General features: G+C 42.9%; 1 protein-coding gene across 4 annotated transcripts in view; it reads left to right on the top strand.

Annotated features, from left to right (window-relative positions):
• The window catches only part of LOC128760059 (calmodulin-binding transcription activator 1-like), a 47,582-nt gene extending 35,425 nt beyond the window's left edge, over nucleotides 1–12,157 (top strand). For 2 of the 4 annotated variants that reach the window (XM_053867009.1, XM_053867011.1), the window contains 13 exons: nucleotides 703–837; nucleotides 3,144–3,289; nucleotides 3,969–4,153; nucleotides 4,231–4,309; nucleotides 4,382–4,646; nucleotides 4,753–5,219; nucleotides 5,307–5,449; nucleotides 5,526–5,769; nucleotides 6,092–6,160; nucleotides 6,322–6,467; nucleotides 6,533–6,604; nucleotides 6,725–6,755; nucleotides 8,076–12,157. In XM_053867009.1, the coding sequence (XP_053722984.1) occupies nucleotides 703–837; nucleotides 3,144–3,289; nucleotides 3,969–4,153; nucleotides 4,231–4,309; nucleotides 4,382–4,646; nucleotides 4,753–5,219; nucleotides 5,307–5,449; nucleotides 5,526–5,769; nucleotides 6,092–6,160; nucleotides 6,322–6,467; nucleotides 6,533–6,604; nucleotides 6,725–6,755; nucleotides 8,076–8,108 (2,015 nt within the window). In that variant the 3' untranslated portion in view covers nucleotides 8,109–12,157. The remainder of the gene's footprint in view (nucleotides 1–702; nucleotides 838–3,143; nucleotides 3,290–3,968; nucleotides 4,154–4,230; nucleotides 4,310–4,381; nucleotides 4,647–4,752; nucleotides 5,220–5,306; nucleotides 5,450–5,525; nucleotides 5,770–6,091; nucleotides 6,161–6,321; nucleotides 6,468–6,532; nucleotides 6,605–6,724; nucleotides 6,756–8,075) is intronic. The other 2 variants (XM_053867008.1, XM_053867010.1) reach the window with 1 other exon arrangement.
• Nucleotides 12,158–12,496: the final 339 nt, after the last annotated feature.

Here is a 12,496-nt window from a genome sequence, read left to right on the forward strand (position 1 = left end):
TGGAAGGAATGTGAGCATATACAAACAAGACTTGCAAGTGCAACAACTCTTGAAAGACCAGAGTCAGGGTTGGAAATTCTGTACATCAAAGCAGAAAATGTCACGAAAGAGAGAAATTGAATGTGGAGTGCCACTAGGCTGAATGCTGGGACCCAAGTGTATGATCTGTGAGGTGTCAGAACAAATCAACCTTGGGCTAGTTGCAGACAACTCAGATTCCATATACTGTAATGATTAAAACGCTACTGAGAATGCAAAGAACGGGTGGGAAAAAAATGAACGGGCTTTACATAAAACCATGAAGAAATAGGCTAGTTAGACTATTGGAGGTAAAATAAAATATTGGGACTCAATTTATCTACTGGGAAAAGTGGTGGAAGACATAAAAACTCTCCTTCAGTCTGTTCCTTTACAATCCCTCAATAAGGTATGACATGGGTATAATAATAAGGTACAATAAGGTATGACAGGTATAATAATGCTTGCACTGTGTGGAGTGTATGGAATGTGAATGGAGATCGATAGTATGTCAACGGACAAGATGAGATTCAAAAAAATATTCTAAAATAATAAGTATTCAAATAATACATGACAACGAATTGTATGCATGTGGGACATGTCTCCTTTTTATAGTGCATTGTATAGAATATTGTCACCACTGTACATTGAATTACTTATTATTTTCTTGATGTGTGTTTGCAGCGCATGACACGGGATTGGTCATGCTGCAGGTTGCCATGGGTGGTGAAGTCATCTCCTCTTCTGTTGTGTTTGAGTACAAGGCCCGAGACCTGCCCGCCCTCCCCTCTTCTCAGCACGACTGGCTGTCCCTGGACGGTGAGGCCATTTCTGGGTTATTTTCACCAGATAGAAATATAAACAGACAGTAGCATGATGCTTCTATGGATAGATAGATAGACAGACAGACAGACAGACAGACAGACAGACAGACAGGCAGGCAGACAGACAGGCAGACAGACAGACAGATAGATAGATGGATGGATGATGTCATCAAGGTGAGAAAATATGTCTAAAACTGCACTTAACTGAATGGTGATGTTCTGGTTAGCGATGCCAGAATTAGATTGCTCTGGAAAGAGAGAGGACGCTTGTGGGTCACACGTGTGCTGAATCAGATTATTACATCTTGAAGCTTAGTGTAGGATAATGTGTAGTATAGTGCAGTGCAGTATAGCACCAGGTAGTATAGTTTATATCATAGCATAATTCTCAATGGAAGCAAAGTTTTAAAAATCAAACAGCGGTGTTCCATGTTCTTTTTCTCTTGCCTCTGTCTTCCTTCGTAAATTCCTTGTTGAGTGTTTGAGGCACGGCGTGAGACATTCGTATAATAATTTACGATGCATTAATCCGTGTGCGCGTTTGCGCCTGTGCGCGCACATGCCTGTGTGCACGTGTGTGCGTTCGCCCCCGTTCCAGCGTTGCGCAATGCGGCAATGCGGCGCCGCGATCACAGCAGCAGTGTGGTTGGTTCGCGGGAGCGAAGGACAAAGTGGCGCGGCTGCGCGACGGTCATCCCGCTGGGCACGCGGGTGCCAGTGTTCCCCGGCTCGCTCGCGCCATCGGCCCCCCGAGTCTCGTCGCAAAGCACCTTCCTGCGCAACATTTCCCCGGTGGCAAACTTAGCTGGCCTCTCAATTTCGTCACATGGCTTTCCATTTTATTTGGAAGTTTCGATGACGCGCCAGTCCTCGCAGCTCCGAGACTGGCGGGCGGATTTGAAGGGGCTCTCCTTTCTCCCTCGCTCCCTCCCTCCCTGACACGCGCGCGCACAGACGTCTGTTTGGCTCGCTTGCGTCGCAAAGGCTTTAAACTAAGGAGGTTGAGCGGAAGCGGGGACAAAGAAAGCAGCTCGAGAGTCTGCCTGTTTGGGTTCGTAGCTCCTTTGATTTTCACTAGTGGGACGCGTGCACGCTCGGTTTTGTTATGTCTGCCTTGTCTTTGTTGTGACAAATACTGTGAAGTCTAAAAAAATGTTTTGGCAATTTCAACGCATCTGGGGGTTCGTGTGATGTGGTGCTTTGTCCGATTGCTGAGGGAATGTGTCCACGTTTGCGTGTGTTGTTTACTTGATGACTGTGATCCCATAAAGCCTAAGCGTCTGAACGTTGACACTGTTACGGCGCTGATGAGCTTATAATGTGACTCCTGCAATGGGTGGGAAGTAACAACAGAGTTAGAACGCTTTTTGATTGTCTCTACAATCTGCGTGTCTCAGCACACAATTACACATCTTCTTCTTGTTTTCTTCCCCTTAATGTGTTCTTTATTTTAATAAGAAAATACACTTATAAAGGTGTGTGTTTCTTTTAATATGTTGAATCACCTCTTATTCTATCTCTATAATCTGGACATGACTTTTATACAATGTGAATCAGCTTAATTAACAAGGACAAACCTGGCATTTGATGTGGCAAGAAAATACATTTTTTTATGCAGCTGAACATGCTTCTTAAGAATTTCAATTTAAGTCACCTATCCCTGATGACATTTTCAGTTTTGCTGATGTTGGGTTTTCAAAACTAGTTCAGGTTCCACGTCTTGTCAGCAATGGTTAGGTTTGTTCTTTTAACATAGAAGTGTTGTTTTGTCAGTGTGGTTTTTTTTAGATTATCATGTTGCTAGTTTCAGACACAAAACTTTTGAAAAGTCCACCTGACACTGCTTTTGTTTTGCATACTGCATCTGCATGTTTCCATATGCTCTTGGGTGTGACAGTTATTTGATCTTTTTACTGGACTGACTGGCTGGTACAGCAAACAAGACTGTCATTCCTCTCCTTGACTTTGATGATCCAATTTCTGTATATAATGAATAACGTTTCCCATCTTTGTCATCTGAAAATATTTCTTTAAAACTCTCGTCTTTTTGGATAATAGTTTGACCTAAATCTGTGTCCACCCTCTGCATATTTGTACTCTGCTTTTCACTCTCCAGTGCAGTGACCAGAGACCATACAACAGCTGGTGAGGGTACATAATGTACACTGCAGCAGAACTTCAGCACAGATCATTTAAAGTCTACATTCGTGCTTACATTCTGGGATTTAGCCTTTTATCATTTGGTATTTGATTTTGAGCTAGCATAACATGCCTGTTTACAGCTGATGTGTTTTTTTTTAGACACACAGTTCAGAATGTCTATCTTAGAGCGCCTGGAGCAGATGGAGCAGAGGATGGCAGAGATAACCAATCAGAATCCCAGCTCAGAAACCATAGCAACCAAGGCTGGAGGGGTGGAAGGAGGAGGAGCTACTGATCGGTCTCAAGTAAGACAAAGAAGTGGTTTAGTTGAAGTTCTCCTTTTCAGTTGAACAGTAGAAGATGGTCAAAAATAGATTGTTCTTAAACAGTCAGCAACACATGGATGAGTGAGATCATCAGCTGGGTCTCTGTCCCTTCTTTGATCCTGTGGTGTTGATGTTTCAGAGTAAAATGTGATTCATGAAACGTCTTAATCTTTATGTGATTTTTATCTTAGTTTATCTTGCTGCACAGTTCTTTCGGAGTCTGAAGGTGTTCTTACAACTATGTTTTTTTTTTTACATATTAAATGAGCTCTGCTTTTACTCAAATACTTTTACTCAAAATTTCCCACGTAATTTAATATTTATTTAATTTTAAATGCAGGACTGTTTGTTTTATTCTGATTTTGTGCTAGGCCTAAAATATTTTTGAAGTATATCCTGTCATGTTTTGTGGCTCCAGACTGTTTTTATTTGGCAGGGAATGGAACAAGACGGATTGCAAAGGTTGCCAACCCCTTTATGTAGACTGAGAAGTTTCGCTAGGCAAACAAATGGCGCTTATTCGTCTTTGTAAACTTCAGATTTGTATTGCTGTTTGTTCAAAATATTATGGTAACTGAAGTGGCCAGTGTTCTTCTCCAACATGATGGCTTGAAAACTTACTCCTGTCAGCTGCATTGATCATAACACTTCTGTCCAGCTACCTCCGGACCAGGGCTCATTTGAAGGCAGAGTTGTGGTCGTGTGCGAGAAGATGATGTCTCAACCGTGCTGGGCATCAACAAATCAGCTTGTGCACAGTAAGAACTCCAGAGGAATGACGTTACTGCATCTGGCTGCAGCTCAGGGCTATGCAGGACTCATCCAGACGCTCATTCGTTGGCGGTGAGCAACAAACAAACAGGCCGAATCCAATCTAGTAAAACTGATTGTTGGACTGACCTGACTACTCTGCTCTGCAGCACTAAACATTTGGACAGCATTGACCTGGAGCTGGAGGTGGACCCTCTTAATGTGGACCACTTCTCCTGCACTCCACTGGTTAGTGGTTGTTGCTCTGAAAGGCTTTTCATTTTAGTGTGGTCTGTTCAACACTGTCTTTGCCCTCTGCAGATGTGGGCATGTGCTCTCGGTCACACCGAGGCAGCGTTGGTGCTTTACCAGTGGGACCCAAGAGCTCTGGCTATCCCAGATTCTTTGGGTCGTCTCCCACTTAACATTGCTCGTTCTCGGGGCCATACACGACTAGCTGAGCTGTTAGAACAACTGCAACAAGCCCCTCAAACTCCAGGTCAGACCCCTGACTCCTGGACGGACAGGTGGAGAGGAGAGTCGCAACTCAGCAGAACAATCAACAGCAGCTCCAGCTCCAGCTCAGGTGAGACTTAACAATAATGATGCTTCACTTAACAAAACATTTGTTCATTCAGTTCAGGTTCAGCTAGCTTTCCTCTCAACATTATGTCAATGAATTATTTTACCAGAGTTGAGAAGAACCAGGACTGAAAGTCAGCCAGACAACCAGAACGCAAACTGGAGCCAAGCAGGAAACAGAACCTCACCTGGAGACCAGGGCGGTCCACCCCCAGCCAAGAGGCTGAAACCCAGCCAAGACACCCTGCATCAGCTTTCCAATACCAACACTTACACGGCTCTACCTAAGACCAATCTCAGTCCTAACCCTCCGCACCCCCAACCTCAGCCCTCAAACACAAGCTGTCCCAACCGTCCACAGCTTGCCGGCACTCCCATCTCCCACCTGCAGGCCAGGATAGGGAGGCCTGGAGGAAGCACCAGGTGGAGTCTGCGACACGCAGTAGGGCAGAGGACCTTAGCCAGAAGAATTTTAGGAAAAGAACGGCTTGCAAATCACCTGCGGCAAAGAGTGTTTTCAGACAGAGGAGAGGTGACGGAGCTGCTCGCATATCACGACAACACGGATGATTTGCAGGTTAGTCTGTTTAAAAAACATATTTGATCCTAATTTGAATAGTGTGACAGCAGTGTGCATTATTTCTCCTCTATTTGCCACTTGCAGATGGACATTACAATGTTGGCCGACCACATAATGGATGTTGCATCTGGCCGGCTAAAACATGTGGATGTTGAACGTGAAACCAATTCTGAGGGAAACAGCAACGATGCCAAATTACTGTCTAGTTATCTGGGCGAGGTGGAAAAGTAAGTCTGCCATTTCAAGAGTGACGCTACTACATTTGCTACAACTTGCAGGATTCTTTTCGTCTTTTTTTTTAAGGTTTCTAAACTTCAAGCCACCTCCTACGCCCAGACCAAGCTGTCTCTCAGGATCGCAAGATCAGCAGAGTCCTCCAGCTAAGGAAGCCCTCTCCTCCCATTGTGACTGGGGCTCCTTCCTCTGTTCAGCTATGAAAGACGAGCGTTCGAAAACCGACTCCTCCTTCCTGGCCATGACTGAAGCAGAGCAGGCAGAGCTGTGTGAAACCATCAGAGCTGCTATGTACTCCCTTAGGAAACACAAGGTAAATAGTCCTTCTACTGTTTTCCAGCACTGGAACTTGAGTGTCTTCAGTTTGCCGTGACTTTGTTCGGTTGTCCGCTGATACCCATCTAGCACCTCTCTCTCTCTATATATATATATATGTGTGTGTGATCATTGCACTGTGGATACGTTGCTGTGTTCAAGCTCACCTCTTACAGTGAAGCCATTCAACATATGCCACTCTGCATATGCAGTCCCACTGATCCGAGCTTTTGGGCTAATGTGCTTAAGCATGGCACGTTTGCCCTGGTGTGAGTGCACCCTCGATGACATGTCGATGCTCACTGCTTTTCTTTCTTCAGGGTCCCATTCAGGAACTACGCAAAGAGATTGCAGCAGTGGTCCAGCGCTGCTATAAGAGATACAAGCAGGTAACTCACCCTCAAACACAGGACTGTGAACTGCAGCATGGCTCTAGAGTCCAGCTGTACAACTGATAAACAAAGAGACTAACTGGTGACAAATCTTTCAAATTATCATCAAAAAAATGCTGCCCTGATGTCGCTGACTTACGATTTTGACTTGGTTCTAGTATGCACTTTATAAGAGGATGACCCTGGCAGCCATCCTTATCCAGAGTCGTTTCCGGAGTTTCCACGAGAAGAGGAAGTTCCAACAGAGTCGTCGAGCCGCGGTCCTCATCCAGCAATACTACCGCTCCTATAGACACTCCCTCAGGTATGTCACACATCCCCACACTCAGAGAAAGTCAACGTCCTCACTCATTGTGTCTTGACCGCCAGCAACCTCCTAACAAAGAAACAGAACCAGGCTGCACGCAAAATCCTGCGCTTTCTGCTCCGATGCCGCCACAGGTGAGTCTGGAAGACAGCGTTACACACCATTGTGCATACACAGACACACATTCACTGCCCACTGCCACACCTCCACTCACTACATTGGTGCTAATAGATCATGTTGTCTTGCTGTTGAAGCCCCTTGATGGACCATAGGCCTCTGAAACGGGTGAGTCTCTCCTCTCCCTTTCTGTTTCTCTCTTTTTCCTCTCTTTCCTGATTGCTGATGGCTGCTTGCATGTCAGCAAAGGGAGAGGGAGCGGACACCATGGATTGTCACCCCCCCTCTCCCTTCTTCTCTTGCACATTTTCTCTCTCCATACCATATTCTCATTTTGTCTTTTCTGCGGACTGCTGCGTGATGTTAGCATAGCTGCATGACTGACCGCTTGGTAGAGGAGATTCAGGCTATTTTTTTTTTCTTTTGGGGCGGAGGGCGCATGTTCTGACTGATATAACTTGTGGACTTACAGCTTCTTGCTTGGCCTGCAAGCCTGATCTCCATGTCTTAATAGGTGAAAGCCTAACATGGTGCTGTGTGGGATTGTGTGTGCTCATGTTGACTATTGGGATGGTTTTAATAACTTGGCAACTATGAGCACAAAATATCACAAGTCTGTCCAGTGGATACTATAGATACTGACTGTTTTTACCTTGATTCCTGGGGTCATGATAATGTGGGGCTCAGGATGGGCTTTTGGAGCAAAGAAAACTGCATTCTGACCTCTGCTGAAATAAATTTTAAAAAAATGACCAGGGTTAGCATTCCAGCAGTCACACTTTTAGTTTATCATTTTATGTGTATGCCTTGGTCACAGTGTCGTTTCTTATCTTATCTATGTTACTGGGGAGGAGCTTGAATACTTTCTGTACTGCACTTCTCAGAAAATCAACGTCCAGTCAGTCGTTCAGCAGGGTTGTGGGGCATCAGAAAGAATCCCAGCCTCAGTGGAAACACAATTGATCTTTTGCACAGCTCAAATAAACTGAAAAAAAAATACTATGAATATTAAATACATGTCCAGCACTTAATGCTAATCCAAGATATAGTACTCAAGCCAATCAGAGATCTGACTAAACTGGATGTTCATCAATCACTTTGATCAGTTCGATACATAGCTGGTACATAAGGAAAAGCACGGCATGATAAGTCACACAATGATAGTTATCAGACTGTGAACTGCTGACACGCCGAACAAACAGGATTCAAGAGAATAGGAGTTTCCTGATGCTGGTATGGGAGTCACTGACACAGTTTCCTGGATGAGTGAGCTAACCTGTTTTATTATTAGGAATCTGGTTTTTCAGTATCTGAAGCCAAGTGTTTTTGATTGGATGTGGGTGGATGTGAGTCAGTAGAACATGGTGACGACTGATGTAATTTTAAAAAGTGCCACTCTAAGTTGTGTTGTATGCTTTTTGTCATGGAAGTATGTTTTGTAATTTAAGATGAAACAGTGTCATTTTTTTGTTGTTTTTTTTTTCTTAGGGTCAGAGAGCAGAGAAAGGCCAGGGGTCGTGAAAGTCCACCACCAGGCCCCACACACAGTTCCCTCAGCCTGTGAGAATTCTCTCCACCCTTCCAGCCCTCCATTTCCTCCTCTGCCCTTTCTTCATCCCTTGAGAACTCCTCCCTTCCCGAGCGCCGTCCAAACCGGTTCCCTCTTCCTCTCCTTACTCGTCTCACCAACTCTTTCCACTTTAAGAAAAAAAAAAACACTTCTTCCCCCAGACTGAGGACAGGAAAGGTGTCCATCATGGCAGCTCAGACAGACTGCTGGGTGGAGCCCAGGGATCTGGCTCTGCCCACAGCACTGATCCTCCTCCACAGTTTCACTGGGAGGCCATCACATTAACCTCATGGCATTCTTTGCACTCTTCATGGGTATGTTCCTTTGCAAGTCGACACGCAGGCTGAGAGGATTTGGACAAGCACTCCATGGTGATGCTGCCTTCGTGGCAGCGTCTGGAAGATGTGGGAGGTTTCAGCGATGGACACGACTCTCAAAATGTGATGTTGAATTCAAACAAAACCAGGTGTGTTTTGTACCCAAACAGCAATCCATGAAAGAATAAGAAAACATAAACCAAAAAACTCACTTGTGTGTTGCATTTGCATGCAAAGTTTTTTCGCTTTTTCCTCCTCTCCATGACTCTAAATAGCTGTAGTGGCGAATCATTTCCTGGCTCAGTGTAACACAATACCACAGAACCACTCAACTCACAGGCTTACAGATTTATTCATCAGTTACCCGATCTAAGGGGAGGAACTGCACTTGAATGTAAGAGGGGCATTGTTAGCTAAGGGTTGGGGTCTGAATAACGATGTCTTAATTTGTTACATGGACTTTGTATGAAGTCGTTCTCAGAGGCAGCACTTTGCTGGCCTGACGTGGTGTGTCCGTGTTCGTTCAATTCAATGCATGTGTTTGAGCGACAAGCTCCTGCATGCTTGCCAAAACTGCTTTAGTGTTGTTTTTATTTTGTAATTCTATGTGTAGTTGTGTCTCACTTACGTCCTCATTAACTTATCCTTGCCCTGTGTAATGTGAATTGTGTACGGACAAATGACTTCTTTTGGGTGCTTATTTATTTATTTTTTTTATTTATCTTTTTTACACGGTTTATTTAAGGGTCTTATCATTTATTTAATTGGCTCCGGAGTGGTTACGATTGAGATTGGTTTCCCCCCCTTGTGTGGTAAAAAAAAAAAAAAGACATGTTCCAATGGTTAAATGTCTCTGTTAGTTTGTTCTTTGCGCGAACCTCTAAATCCAAACTGTGGTTTTGAGGAGAGAGTCACATACCATTGCCTTGACTTCTTCTTGACTCTAAGAGGTCTCTATGCTTGCTCTGTACAGGACATGGGTCCTTTACCTGCCCCTATACAGGGCATTGGTCCCCATATTAGCCCATATGGGCAACCTAATCCATATTTTGGACTATTGCATATTCCTGTATATAAACTGACGAGGTAGGGGGATACGAGGACCCTAAAACTTTTTCATAAGAGGACTGTATTTAAGATTATAAATTATTTTACTCCCATAATGAGAACCTAACATAGAGACCTGGGTGCACAGGAACGGCTGCATTGCTTGTAAATAATGTAGATACTACAAACAGAGTAATGTGCATGAGATTTAAGTCAACAGCAAAAAGAACATGTTAGTGGCTATGGATTGTGAGAGGATTTCAACTGCTTCACTTTGAGAGTATCCAGTGTTACCGAAAAGACATTTTGTTAAAAGCATGCAACTGAAAACTCTAATGTTAGAACTATAAGTGGGAAAACAAAGTTAGCTGAAACAACGAACTTTCAGAGAAAACATTTACACTTTGTGCTTTTTTGTTTCTTGGCTAGCAAAAATTAAGTCCTTTTTGCCAGTAGTGCCAATTACTATGAATGCTATTTTGCCTAACAATATCTTATTTTGGGGGGAACCGTAACCCAGAACATATCAGATACACACTCAGACAATAAACAGTAGACAAGATTTAGTACTAGCAGCACCGTAGACCTACAAGTTTCAACGTTTGTCTGTGGCAGACTTTGCCTGTTAATGATGGTGGTACTGATGCAAGTGTGACATTACTGGTGATGAAGAGGCTGACAATGATCGTTTCAATGTGAATGCAATGACTGATGACCCAAAAAGGGAAATGGGCGCTTCATTCTTTACAATGTGGTTGTGCTTCAGCAACGTACTACCTTTAGTTAAGCTCATTTTCACAACTGCAGCAGATCAAGTGGAAGCTTTCCATCTTCTTACAGAATGTCTCCTTCCTAATTTTCTACATATCTTTTTTTAATCTTTTCTTTTATCCTCATTGTCACTGCCATTAAATGACATGTACTTCTGAAGTTTGGAAAGCTCTGTATAGAAAGTGCCTGCTCAATAACAGAAAAGTGCAAGCTAATATCAGGAAATGTCTGTTGTATGTTCCTCAAGTGGTCACCAGTTACTTGTTTTCCGTTCTCCTAAAATGTGTTTAAGATTAAAATGATTTGTCGATGATGTGAATGAATGCTTATGGCCTGATCTATATTATGTTGTTGCTTTTTGAGATGAACTGGTAATCATATTTTGCTCCACTTTTGTGTGCATTGTGCAGTATTAGAAGAAGAAAAAAAAAAAAACGACAACAGAATCCAGCTTGTGTGTGGCACAGAGAATGTTCATCCCATTGAGGCTGTAAGACTTTTCTTGCACATAATCACTTTTTCTTTCTTTCCTTTACCTAATGTTCTTGTAGCATTTACAACAGAGCCGAGATCTGTCATTCATACTTTTTCCTTTGTCTCTCACTGACTCTGCCCCACACATGCTCTGACACAAATGTACACAGTCGGACAGGTACTTAAGACCACACTCTCTCACTCTCTGTGCTTATGTCTTTGGGAACAATTAAATCTCTCCCTTAGATTTTACTCAGGGTTAAAGAACAGAGAGGTTGTTTGTGATGAGTCAAGGTGACTAAGAGAGTGTCACTGTGTACATATGTCCCACTTCCGCACTTCTATGTTTCCACTCCACTTGCTTAGTACTCCCCCAACAACACCGTAGAGCATTACTCCTACTGATAGGCTTATTGGTTATGATCTATTGACTTCATCCTGACGCTAATGTGTGTCACTTTTTCTACAAGCAAAAGCTCCAATGCCATTTTGTAAGATTCTGCTTGGATAGAAATTCAATTGAGAAACATATATAAGTAAAAGCGATATTTCTATACTAGATATAGTCATGAGCGCACAATATTCATACTATAAATTACTGCAACAGCTACTTAGCACCTTAATTTTCCGACGGTAAGGTGAAGTATTTAACATTGTAAGATTTAGATTGTGTTTTAAATCAGCCAGCACTGCGAGAGAATAAACTTGTTATTCCCATCATCTCATGTCAAACCAACACACATTACTTTGATCTGCTATATGTCCAGACACATAGAGAAACACACACACAAGGCATGCGCTTGTCACAACATAGTTGACATACACAAGACAAACAGGCAAAGAAACAATATTTCATGAGTATATTCATGTTTTTGGAGAGGATAGTAACTGTAAAAAGAGAAAAAGTAGAGTAGAAAAGGTAAAAAGAAAGCGATATTGCCATAGTAGACATGCCCAGAAATGGCCTCTGTTTCTCCCAAAATTGCGGTGTTTTGAGAGGACGAGGCTCAACACCACATTGCATGCTAGAATGGTAGAACCTTTTAGATAACCTATGGCTAGACCTCTCCTTCCTCTCCTTCACCCCGTCTCCCCCTCTCTCTCATCCCCTGGCCGTACTACTCCCACCTTGCCTGCTGTTGTGTTCTCCATGCCTATGTCAGTCTTTCATTCCTCTTCTTTCGTAGCCTAGTTTTTACTTTTTTGTTTTTACCAATTTTGCATGCACAAACATCACAAAATTGTTGATGTTTTTAAAAAGAATATTTTGTTGCCGAGGCCATGCAAAGTGTTTTGAATATTGCCCTTATATGTGGAAAATGTCTTCTGAATGCTTTACATAATTTCTGCTGTAAAATGAAATCAGAATAAAAAGAAAATTTGCACTTTAATGGTTCTTGTCTGCTGCTTATTTGAATGCTGAGTGCAGCTGTCGGTTCTCCTTGGAGACCTTAGATAGTACAGTACATGCATAGTATATGATAGTATACTCTATGCATAATATGAACTTAAAACAAACTCACAAACTTGTTATTTATGGTGGCCTTTTGTAATTATTTCTCCGAGGAATAAAAGGAAATCCACGAGGTAGGTCCTTGTATAGATATAGTATACTTGTGGGGACCAGTTCTTGGAAACACACCTTCTTGTGGGGACCTTATCCTAAAAGTTTAAACCTCAATTTTGAGGCATTTCAAAATAAGAGTCGTGGTTCATGTTTGGCGTTTGTT

This window comes from Synchiropus splendidus, chromosome 6, assembly GCF_027744825.2.
Source record: "Synchiropus splendidus isolate RoL2022-P1 chromosome 6, RoL_Sspl_1.0, whole genome shotgun sequence".
Taxonomy (NCBI): Eukaryota; Metazoa; Chordata; class Actinopteri; order Syngnathiformes; family Callionymidae; genus Synchiropus; species Synchiropus splendidus.